This window comes from Rhinichthys klamathensis, unplaced genomic scaffold, assembly GCF_029890125.1.
Source record: "Rhinichthys klamathensis goyatoka isolate OS25496 unplaced genomic scaffold, OSU_Roscu_1.1 h1tg000121l_1, whole genome shotgun sequence".
Taxonomy (NCBI): domain Eukaryota; kingdom Metazoa; phylum Chordata; class Actinopteri; order Cypriniformes; family Leuciscidae; genus Rhinichthys; species Rhinichthys klamathensis.
In genome coordinates this window covers 5,334,943-5,347,523 of record NW_026606658.1, presented here as the reverse complement: position 1 = coordinate 5,347,523, position 12,581 = coordinate 5,334,943, and the positions used below count along the sequence as shown (strand labels likewise).

At 38.8% G+C, this 12,581-nt stretch overlaps 2 protein-coding genes across 2 annotated transcripts; one reads left to right on the top strand and one right to left on the bottom strand.

Annotated features, from left to right (window-relative positions):
- The first annotated feature begins 151 nt into the window (after positions 1 to 151).
- Positions 152 to 6,398, top strand: tap2t (transporter associated with antigen processing, subunit type t, teleost specific). The gene is made up of 12 exons (XM_056255637.1): positions 152 to 324; positions 569 to 1,107; positions 1,252 to 1,366; positions 1,475 to 1,605; positions 2,895 to 3,100; positions 3,217 to 3,414; positions 3,521 to 3,649; positions 3,731 to 3,919; positions 4,003 to 4,176; positions 5,094 to 5,253; positions 5,932 to 6,068; positions 6,189 to 6,398. The coding sequence occupies exons 2-12, from the start codon at positions 576 to 578 to the stop codon at positions 6,396 to 6,398; spliced, it is 2,181 nt and encodes a 726-aa protein (XP_056111612.1). The 5' UTR covers positions 152 to 324; positions 569 to 575.
- Positions 6,376 to 12,158, bottom strand: faap100 (FA core complex associated protein 100). Its single transcript, XM_056255635.1, has 9 exons — positions 11,862 to 12,158; positions 11,651 to 11,766; positions 9,889 to 10,544; positions 9,009 to 9,227; positions 8,744 to 8,900; positions 7,598 to 8,465; positions 7,399 to 7,515; positions 7,229 to 7,315; positions 6,376 to 6,832 (listed from the first exon to the last, which is right to left on the bottom strand). The coding sequence occupies exons 1-9, from the start codon at positions 12,006 to 12,008 to the stop codon at positions 6,701 to 6,703; spliced, it is 2,499 nt and encodes an 832-aa protein (XP_056111610.1). The 5' UTR covers positions 12,009 to 12,158; the 3' UTR covers positions 6,376 to 6,700.
- Between the last annotated feature and the right edge of the window lie 423 nt (positions 12,159 to 12,581).

The following is a 12,581-nucleotide window of genomic DNA, read 5'->3' as shown; positions in this document are numbered from 1 at the left end:
ACAGGATTAGTTTAATATATTCTCTAAACAGCGCTCTCTGTTGGCCACTTGAAAAACAAACGAGCGTGACCGGGGAGGCGTAGTACGTCATGATCCGCCATACGCACTACGTACAGTAGCTAATTGAGATAAAAACGTTTTGTGCACACCGAGGCTGCCTCGTTTTAAACAAACTATAAGCTTAATCCCACTATTTTCTAAGTCGATTCTTACTATTCTTATGCGCACTGACCTGAAAAAAAAAAAAACAGTTTTGACGGCGCCCACATGTGAAAGTGAAACCAAAAGTGATCCTCCGACAAAATGCAACGAGAACAACTAATGGTAAGAAAACTAAAACTTTATAATGTTTAGTGCTTATGCAATATATTTAAAAGTACTTGAGAAGATTATTGCTACTAAAAACATCCTTAACCTGCTAGTCTTAGCAGATTTAAATGGGTTTTGGGATAGTTGGTCAGACGAAGAGACCAACGTGCCCAACAGCTAAAACCAACCAAAAGACTAATGTGACTGGGCTATATAACCATTCTAGTCTGGTTTATCTGATTCCTTTTTGTCTTCTCAGTTTTAATATGATCTCAAAGGCCTACCCCATACCCAGAGCTGCAGCAGAACATGCTGCTGTGTTGTGCTGTGATCTTGTCATCTGGGCTTTTGTGTGGATAGCACTGCTGTGGCTGGATGGAGAGGGCAGTCTGGATCTACGGTGCCTGTGGGCTCTCAGGACCATCAGCTACGTTGTGCTTTATTCAGTAATCACACATGTCTCTGACAGCAGCAGTCAGCCTCTCCTGAAGCGCTGGATAGCCCTACTGAGCTTCCTACCTCCTTTGTTTGATAGCATTCAGACAATGCTTCACTGGACTGGGAGAGGCTTTAGTCCTGTTCCTGATCCTGGCATGGTGATCCTGAGCACTGCTACATCTACTCTCATATATATGGTGTGGGAGATGGCCTTCCCACACGGTGGACCATCTAAGGGTTCCAGGAACCAGAAGAAAGATGAAGAGGCCAGAGCACTCCTAATGAGGGTCATCCGCTACTCCAGGCCAGACTATCTTCATCTAGGAGCTGCCTTCCTCTTCCTCACCCTGGCGGCGCTTTGTGAGTGTTTTTCCTGGTTGAGGAAACTAAAATATTGTCAGAATTAGTCTGTGATTTTAAATCTAAATCCTGATTTCAGTGAATCTTTTATCATAGAATAAACTATTGTAAACTAGATCCATAGTAATACCTTTTATTTTGTAGTTGAGACATTCATCCCATACTGCATTGGGAAAGTTATTGACATACTGAGTGGAAAGTACCAGCACAACAATTTCTTATGGGCCATTGGACTCATGGCACTGTGTTCACTTGGAAGGTCAGTGTAACATCAATCCAATGCAAAAATTGTACTAAAAACTAATGTCTTTGTGTACAAATTGGTTTTGTTTCTCGCAATTAAAATGTTAAATTATTGTGTCTTTAGTTCTATGTTCACTGGTCTGCGCGGTGGGATGTTCATGTGTAGCCTCTGCAGACTCAACAAGAGAATCCGACACCGGTTGTTCCAGAACCTCATGAAGCAGGAGATAAGCTTCTTTGAAGATAATAAACCAGGTATGATACCTGTTCCTACACTTTGGAAGTTGAAGTTTAGCACTAATTGTCTTTCTATGTAAATAGGGCAGATTAAATGAAAATTCACCCCATCTATTTTAATAAATGCATGTTATAGATCTCATGTGTTTCTTTTTTGACCTTGTAATATGTAATAAGAATGTCATAACTGGACCTTTCAGTGAAAACAACAGACTTCCCTCTGGTGACGTATGCAGGACTCCAATCTTTAAGTACACTTAAACCCTGACCCAGGAAAGCCTGTACTTTTGAGTGCAAAGCCCACATCTTAAAATCCAATCAACAACCAATGCTTAGAATCAAGTCCCCGCCCTACATTTTTACTTTTTCGATAATTCATTTCACTCGCATGTGCTTCACAATGCGGAAGACCTAATGCTACTTCTGTTTCATCATGAATATTTAACACTACAAGCACTGCAATTTAAAAACACCCAAAGTCATAGAACTGCTTCTTGTAGATGTTGGCGAGAAAAATGTTTCTGGGGTTTGTACTCGTGTCAAACTGAATAGGTTCAAAGTACAGAAGAGAACTGAAGGCTTATGCCAGGTGCACATTGTATGATTTTGAGCTGTCCCAAACGAAAGATGACCAATCGTGGTGATTTCTGTGGTCGGTGGTCCTACAACGTACAGTGAGAGATGTTCAAAGACAGCCGTTGTCACGGTCTTGCGACCTTTTAGCCTGCGATACATTTCTGATAGTGTCAGAAATTCACCTTGATCATCTCACAGTGTGTTTAATGCTACGACCTATGTCTACTGACTTGCCAATTGTATGCAACATGAAATGGCGTATTGATCATGACCGTTTTCACAAATTTGCACTTTGAAGCACATTTTTTTTATTTGCGTTTTCAGGCCCCCAAAACACAGTTGTCCCGTAAATGAACAGCCAAAATGCACAAAAAGTTTTCAGTTGAAAATGTGTCGTGTAAACAGCCCCTAAAATTAAACAAGACAAAGAAACAGAATGGCCGTGACATGGGGTGACATTTCTTCGACATGAAGAAAACAAGTGTGAACACTTGAAGATTTTTTGAAGACCATTTCACCTTTCTAATCATATCCACTATGTTTTTGAGTGTTCACATAGGAAGTGCCACAAGTTTCACCAAGTTTTATACCAAGTAAAAAAAATTTAAAAAGAGATTGCATTCTGCTGCATATTTGAGTATTATTCTAAGAGTAGACAAAGCTACAAAATTGTGCATATGTGATAATATAGGCCATTATTTAATATCATGACAATTTTTTCTCTCTTACAGGTAGTCTCACATCACGTTTAGTCTCTGACACTGATAAAATGGGACGTTCTGTGGCCATGAATGTGAATGTGTTACTGCGAAGCCTGGTGAAGACATGCGGCATGCTGTTCTTCATGCTGAGCCTGTCCTGGCAGTTAACCCTCCTTACATGCATTGAAATGCCACTTCTTGCTTTCATTCAGAACTCATACAACAACTTTTCCCAGGTAAGTAACCCTCCTCAAGTTGGTTTCCTTTTCATTCCTGTGTCTTTCCTTACGGCCTATCCTAATATTTTGGGGTAGACCATAATGAATTCATAATCCCTTACCTTCCTGATCAGAAAACATCCAAAGAGCTTCAGGACTGTAATGCAGAGACTACAGAGTTGGCGTCTTCTGTCATTGGGTCGATGAAGACTGTGCGCAGTTTTAAGGCAGAGCATCGGGAACAGCAGCGATATGAACAGACTCTCAACAGGAAGCTCCAAGTTTTGAGGCGTAAAGGTGTCTACAGTGCAATTCATCTCTTAATACGCAGGGTAAATCATATACAGTCCTAAGTTGCATTCACTGTTCTCCTTAGTAGAAATTGTGTTATAGTTCGTTGATTCCTACAAATGGCTATCTTCTTGGATTGCATTTTAGTTCATTACAGTTGGCTTGAAGGTAGCAATGCTGTTCCAAGGCCGAAATCTCATCTCGTCTGGACAGCTTAGCAGTGGCAGCCTTCTTGCGTTTGTGTTCTACCAGAAGGACATGGTGACCAACATGAGGGTAAGATCAAAACCGGGTACATTTTACAGTATGACCCTTCATTTAGACGAGACTAAATTCTGGGCATAATTATATTCTCAGCATCTTCTATATATCTATGGAGACATGCTGAATACTGTGGGATCAGCAGTGAAGGTGTTCCAGCTGCTCGATAGGAAGCCACAGTTGAAAGAGGCAGGCCATCTGGCTCCAGAGAAGCTTAAGGGAAGACTAACCTTTGAAAAGGTCACATTTTCCTACCACTCCCGTCCTGATCAAATGGCACTTAAGGTAAGTTTTTTGTTCATTCCGGAAAAGCTAATCATAGATAGAACTAATGTGATTTGCATGTATTCATTGTTGAATTGTTGCAGTCTGTTACATTGGAATTGAGTCCAGGAAAGCTGACGGCATTGGTAGGGCCCTCTGGTGGTGGGAAGAGCTCTTGCGTCTGCTTGCTCCAAAGGTTCTATGATCCACAGGAGGGTGAGATGTTCCTGGATGGAGAACCTCTGTACCGTTACCAACACCAGTATTTGCATAAAAAGGCAAGAATTGATTCACCAGCATTTACAACCATATAACTTCAGGGGCCAGTTGTTCAAAAAATGTAGTCTGGATCAGAATGATCTGGATTTGGAAATCCCATGTTTTACTATCCAGGATTAGGTAAACCATCTTACTTTTGTGCCAGTTTTTCAATGCAAAATTTGAATTAGATCACCCTGATGCAGATACACACTTTTTCAGATTACCAAATCTGGATTACTAGTGCTCTACGGAGCCCTAAAGGGACATACTGATAGAAATAATATGAGATTGGGGAAAAAATGCAATGCTTTTGCGTTCGCTCGCAAATCATTTTTGACTGGTTCATCTCTTATGATTGTTCCAATGTAGTTTACAAACAGTGATAAAAAACTCTTTAAATTAAATATAATATTTTTTTGTCTGATATTTCCAGCTGTTTGGGGATTGTTTTATGGCGCCAAAGTCTCTTTTTTTTACTTTACTGTAGGCTTCCAAAAGGCTTAATAAGCCTAATGTCTGCTTATAATTTATTACTTTAACAGTTTAAACTAATCAAGAGGAAAATAAAAAAATGTGTGTATATTTTATGATTACATTTTTGTTCCTGAAATCCACACTTATGCTGGGATCAGTATAATCCTGATTTTTTCGATCAAATGTATCCCAACTTACTAAAAAAGTTTTGAACACAAACTGATGATTTAATCCAGATCAAAACCAAGATTGGATTTTGTGATCTAATCCGATTTCAGAATACTTTTTTCTTTTGAACAACACATATTCAAGATTTGATACAATCCAATAACCGAAATCTGATCAGATAAGTTTCGAACAACTGGCCCCAGGAGAGATGTGAAAACATTCAATTCCATTGGATGGTTTGGTGAGACAGTATTTTATAAAACTACACATTATTCTCTTTCATTTGGCTCAGGTGGCGATGGTATCCCAGGATCCTGTGCTTTTCTCTGGCTCTGTGAGATATAATATTGAATACGGTTTGCAGGACTGCACACTTGAAAGAGTAGAAGCAGCTGCTCGTAAAGCCAATGCACACAACTTCATATGCAAATTGGAACAGGGATACAACACAGGTAGATATAACTAAATTTTATAGCCAATATAACATTTTTATACTTTTTTGTCTAAATAAAAAATAAAACAGACCAAAAAATGTAAAGAATGCCTGGAAGTGAATGTAGGCATGACATTATACTGTTCTGTATGAAAAATGGATATTCATTTTGAGATTTGCTAAAGAATGTTATTAAATTTGTGTTTTTTGAAGATTGACTTTAAAGGGTTAGTTCACTCAAAAATGAAAATCTGTCATTAATTACTCGCACTCATATCGTTCCAAACACGTAAGACCTTTGTTCATCTTCAAAACAAAAATGAATATCTTTTTGATGAACTCTTGCTACGCAACTACCACTTTGATGCTTCAAATCCATATGAATTGAGTGGTTTAGTCCAAATTCTCGATCGCTTTATATGAAGAACAGATTTAATTTAGTCTTTTATTCACATATAAACATTGATCAGCGAACATAAACAGAAGCTCAACCGAACATGCTTGACGCACGAGAACAAGCCTCATTGGTTCTCGCACGCCAAGCAAACATGCTTGAGCTTCCATTTACCACAACTGATGTGTGAGTTGATGAATAAAATGATATTTATACTGATATTTATAAATCAGTGACATGGTACTGATATGTGTATCCCTAAAAATAAATCGAGTTGGTTAAATTTGAATGCTTTTTCTGTAGATGTTGGCGAGTGTGGCGACCAGCTGTCGGCGGGGCAGAAGCAGTGCATTGCTATAGCCAGAGCTCTGATAAGGGACCCACAGATTCTTATCTTGGATGAAGCCACCAGCCACATGGACTGTAGCACACAACAAGCAGTACGAGCTCCTATGGAATTAATACTAAATCTGCACAGTAATTATTTTTAAACTGCAGTAACATGCTAAATTTTGAGGTTTTCCCCATTTATAGTGTCTATTCATGATCTTATTTCCCAGGTTCAAGATGTACTCAATAGTATAACGGATCAGACAGTGCTGGTAATAGCTCATCGTTTGGAGACTGTAGAGAAAGCAGACCACATTATCTTCATGGAGGGAGGTGAAGTCGTGGAGCAGGGAACACACCAGCAGCTCATGGCCAAAGGAGGAAGATACTATCGGCTCAGAGAAAAGCTTTTCAATCTGGAGACACAACCAGTTGGCTAAAGTATCAGATTTGTGGATAGATTTTACCCAGTCTTCAGTACACACTCACAGACTGCCTTTCATGTAGATTTAACAACTCATTCTAGTGTAGATCTGAGTGGAGATTTAATTTTTTTTGTACATTTCTCCATCCTTCTGTTTATACAGACAGTGTTTTGTTCATTTTTTTAAGTGACGATGCATGGGAGTTGGGACACATAAAAAGGAAAGCATGGGCTTTGTATCCTAACTGTAAAACAGTATGAAACAGTCTACTGTATTACAAAATGTATGTAATACACAATTTCGTGTGTGTATTTAAATCAGAGAATGACCAGTGGGTTTGCCCTCAGCTGCAGAAAAATGCGGAACAAGATCTCAGAGCTCTTATCTGTCTTCATTGTGCCACCAAGAGCTGCTTGATTTTGAGCATCCTGGAGATCTTTATAAAGAGACTGACAAAAGAAAAAAAAAATAAGCAAAACTGTCTGATATATGTGAATTAATACTAATCACAGAGTAAAGGTGCAGCCACAAATGTTGCAGGCAAAAAAAAAAACCATTGTCAATAGTGTAGCGACGCATGAAGCCCTCATGTCGAACTCCAGATTGAAAACAGGTGTGTGTGTGTGTGCGAATGTAAGAGTCTGCATGCCTGTAATAGAATGGGTACCTTTTTCAGTTTGATAAAGTGATCCCCCCCCCCCCCCCCCTTTTTTTTAAATAACTGGATTTTTGCAGCAAAATTTGCATAGCAACGGTAAATGTGATGGCACCTTTAGACTTTAATGCAAATGGTGTAATCTAAGCATGCAAGAATGATCAAATAAAATGAAGGGAATCAGATCTACCTCAACGTGCCGTACAGCTTCACACAAGCTCTGTGCTTTTAACTGCTTTGTATGGCAACATTTTACAGTCGAGTCTCTCAACAAGACCTGTTGAAAAAGTCATGATCCCCAAATCAGATTCAATTGTAAGTCCATGTTAGAAAAATAGAAATATTTAATTATAAAAGTACCTGTAGGCGCCTCAGAATGGCATGATGCAGTCCGCACACCGCTGCCACAGATGTACTCTCCACCCGAATCTCCAGGACTTCAAGAGGTCCTTCAGAACATAAATCTCCCAGTGTCACCTTGAGGAAAGACATGAGTAGCTCATTCTAAATGATAGACTTCATGATCGGAAATGAGTAATAAGTAGTATAAAGTCAGCACCTCTTTGGCCATAATCTTGACAGAGCATCCATCTGGGCTGTAGGCACAAACCACTGGGCTTTGTACAGACTTTGTTTGTCCCATCACCTCTGGTGATACCAACCAGTTTAGCACAGACACACATGTTTCTGAACTGCTGCTTACTGAGATGTGCAGTTTGGCCTTTAGAAGCTCGGATGATACTCTGATCAGCACTGCAACGGGTCCTGACTTGGAAATAGTATCAGAATCTTTAGTTAACGCTCCTCTGGCACGCAGGAAGGCTTGAATGCCATCCCTGACACTGTCGTGTCTGATGTTACCATGAGAAAATGATCCCTCTAGCCTTAAAGCATCAAGCCAATCCACTGTTAAAGAATTCAAAGGTGCACTGATGGAGCCCATCTCTGTTAGGAGCTGGGAAACACCAAGAGAAGTTGCTTCAGGGCTAAACAGATTGGAGAGGGAGAAGGTGAGAGAACAGTAGACCCTCACTGGCAGAGACAGCCCATCAACGGTTTCAAGAGGAATGGTTACATCCAGTTTCTGATCAGAATCCAGTTTCTTCAATGGGAATGAGTATGTCCTGGATAAGCTCTCAATATTCGAATATTGGGATAATGGGTGGACCTGAATGCATAGAGTCCAGCCATGTTCCAATGTACATCCACTTGAATTTTCAAGCACACATGCAAGAGTCAAAGAGTCTCTTTGGAGCAATGAGCTCCATCTAGCCACACCATGACAGCTGATTGGATGTTTGGTGCCCATATTAAACTTTTTTTCATTCCCATGGGTGTCCAACAGTAGGCTGCAAACATTTATGACTTGATTCAGACGTTTGAGAGACTCATTTTTCCCCTGAAGCTTGTGTTTCAAGGATTCTGCCCTGCAGAAGACAGTAACAAAAGGATCAATGACGTGACACTCATTTTGGTCGCTCTATTTAAAAAAAATTCATACAAACAGTGACTTGTGTATTAAAAAAGAGAAAGAAACCAACATGAATACAAAGGGTACAGAACTTTTAAATTAGGTTTAAAATAGATTTTTAAAAGATTCTTTATCACTGACACTGTTATATCTCATTGACTCAAAATGTGACATTTAGCTTTAGGCGTTGGAAAAACAGAAGTTTTCTTTTTTATGATGAGGCATGAAACAGACCTCTCCCAGATGTTTCCGATGGAAGCCAGGAGGTCCTTCACTCTCTGGCCTGCTGGAGATGGAGGTAACCTGGGCACGTTTCCTTTTTCAGATGCTTCAGGAAGGTTCACTCGAAGCAGTCTTCCACTCAAAGATATGCCCATCAGCTGCACAGATCCTTATAATTCAAATACAAACAATTTCCGTTAGTGACTAAAGAATTAAACCCCTTAAAAGCCTGGTAAACAGCATAGGGATGGATCAGAATGCAATGCATGTACAGTACCTGTAGGGTTAGTATATGGACGAGCAAGTGCTATAACCCTGCATACACCAAGACTGTCTGAGGTCAGAGCGTGCAGCTGGGACTCAGTTCCTGTGGCTTCTGATGAAGATATCGTGGTGAACTGAAGTGTGTGTAGGTCATTGAGAGAGCTGTAGTACAGCCGTTTATCATCAACACAAACACACAGCACTGGTCCACGTACACTATGCTCATTGAAGCCTGTAAAATGTGAATTTAACATTTTACCAAAACTGATCTATAATTTATTCAAAAGCATTGAATAAATAAAGCATTGCTACAACTGTCCTGATATCAAAAAACAAAACAAAAAAAACTAATTCTTGAATAGAAAACCAAAACCAAAATGGTTTGGTATTATGTATTATTATTTATTAAATATTTTAACAAAACTGCTTATTGATTTTTTGTCTGGTTGTAAAATGTCATGTGGTGCAAATCGTAATTATATTTATGAATGAATCGTAATTATATTTATGAAGTCAAGATATCGATATAAAAGCCTTGAAAACTATATTTTATACTTCTATACGAGTATAATAATGTGTATACCGTATTCAAGATGTAAGGAAATATTTGATTACTTTTTTTATATTTAATGGTTACACCACATTACACTTTTTCAGGCATTAAACTAAAACATTTTAAAAATGGTATAAAGTTTTTCGAAAACAATATGAAACCAGTACAAAATAAAATGAGAAAATGATATTAAAAAAAGGCAATGCATACACATTTAACTTTTTTAAAAGATCTTTCCTTTTCTTTATTGTCGACAATCTTATTGACTATCAAATCAAAATCAAACACTTTTGCAAAAGTAAAAATATGTGTAATAAAAGCACATTCATTTCATTCTTACTATAATCTGCCTCTTTTCCTTCCGAGCTTGCTTGTTTGCTTCTGACCATTAGAAGTTTGCCTCTTTGACCAACTGCGATGAGACACTGAGGTCCGTGTTCTCCAGAGACGCAGGTTCCGACAAATACGATTGGCTGCTCTAAGCTCTGAAGGACTCTGATTGGAGATCTCTGCTCTCCTCTTGGACCAGCCAGGGTGGGGACGAGCAAAGGAAAGCAGCAAATACGTCCATCAGGTAAACCACATAGTATGACTGGAGAATTGACTAAAGAGGAATCCACTCCAAATAAGAGCCTGAAAAGACGGGGCTCAAGATAAGGATGGAGGTCAGACTGTTGAGAGTTGACTGACGTGGAGCCTTTAGGATAGATGCAAGTCAGCACTGGAGGACAGTTCACACTTTTTTCTTTGTCTGTTATGTTTAAACGGCATGAGTTTACAGTTGCAACCTGGAAACAAGCAAGTTTACGAAGGAGTCTGGATCCAGGCTCTTCATAGAGATCAAAACTCCAGATGGACTTGTGAAGACTAAGAGTGACAAGGATCTTCTCAACTATGGTAAATGCTTGCAGACTGAAATTTTTCAGGACAATGGAATCATCTGATACTATATTCAGCACACGGTCAGGACTTTTGCTCGCCAGGACAGAGGAAGAACTAGTAAAAAAGAAGCATGGAAAACAAATTATAAAAAAAAAAAAATCCACATTATAGGGACTAAAGAAAATCTAAAGATCCATTGAAATTGCTTGACGAATGCAGTTTTCCTTCCTGTAATGACGTATTTATGGACACTCACTTACAGCAACTCTGCTAGGAAAATTCACATACAATGACTGGATGACTGCATTTAATTTATGTTGTAGAAAAAAAAAGTGAATTCTAAATGTGAATTGATCCAGTTTGCTAAACCCCACCCCCCTTTATTATTGTTGCTGACCAGTTCTGAATTGACTGGACAAAAAAAAATCTGTTGCAATATTATTTGCTATAAGTGAGCTATAGCATTATATGTAATAGAATTATATCTTTCTGTCCATCCATAGACAGCTACGCAACTACCACTTTGATGCTTCAAAAAGTTCATAAAGAGATTGTAAAACTAATCCATATGAATTGAGCGGTTTAATCCCAAAAATTTCTGAAGAGACATGATTGCTTTATATGAGCTTTTATACACATAAAAATTCTTCAACTCACACATCAGTTATCAGTTTAACGGAAGCTCAAGCATTCAATCTGTTTATATAAAGCGAAAGAGTCTCTTCATAAAATTTGTTCTAAACCGCTCAATTCATATGGATCCGTTTTAAGATCTCTCTCTTTATGAACTTTTTGAAGCGTCAAAATGGTAGTTGGGTAGCTGTCAATGGAGAGACAGAAATCTCTCGGATTTCATCAAAAAGATCTTCTTTTGTGTTCTGAAGAAAGACTTAAGGTGATGATACACAGGGCAACTTTTTGAGCAATGTTGCTGGGCAATGTTGCCGTCAACGGGCAACCAGATGAGACACAGGGCCCACGACTGATCTAAATTATCCAGATAGAAATGTATTGCCCATTTTCAATGGGAAAGTGCCCAAGCAACAATCGCTCGGCAAGATTGCCCTGCAACATTGCTCAAAAAGTTGCCCTGTGTATCATCACCTTTACGGGTTTGGAGCGACATGAAGGCGAGTTAATTAATGACAGAATCGTCATTTTTGGATAAACTAACACTTTAAGTGATCTAAAAAATATGTTATGGCAGATATTAACGTTACCTGAGCTGTGGTAGAGGGGTACAGTAAAGACCACCGTTCGCGCAAAGTGCATAAAGCCGTGCTTTATCGCCACTTAATGCCAAATTGGTCACTGAATCTTCAAACTGCATCACGGTCTGAAAACAACAACATGTAACGTTATTGAGTGAGCTTGCAGAAAAGTAGTCTGGTATATAGTGTAACACAAAAGTTAAAACAAACATGCACTTGCCGTGACTCTCCTCTCCTCGACATTGAATACGAGCACATCTCTGTGTCCGCAGGCCAAGAAAAGATTCGTGTCGTCCTGTATGATGCGCACTGAGTGTGACTGACAGTCACTGAACTCAGACAGATACTCCACACTGCACCGCTCCATTATATGATGTCACACAGGTCTGTTTTACATTCTCCACAGAGTTTACTCCAACTTAAAAGACTCTTTCGTTTCGGATAATAATAGTTCTCAGATTTAAGCACATAACAGAAATGCTCGCGACTGTTCCTAACTTGTTTCATGCAACCGCCGCCTCAACAGTGACCAATGAGGATCAATGTTCTTCCTCTTTTGTTTTTTAACCAGTCAGATTTAATACACTGCCATCTACCGGAGATTCCGGACATTGTTTAACCTTATGTTGACTCAAGGTCCCATTCAAAGTAATTGTATCTTGGTGCCACAACGTTTTCTACCACAAAATAAATTTATATATATATATATATATATATATATATATATATATATATATATATATATATATATATATATAAATCTTCAATCCAAAGAGATAATGAGTATACTGAATATTCCCTTTTAATATTAGGCCTATAGGCTATACATATTCCAGGCTGCATTAACACTATGAAATCAAAGCAAACTGGTTTCCAGAAGCAGCAACAACTTTTGAGCATACAACTGTCTTAAGCAGTTCACTTAAAATAGTTTCATGAT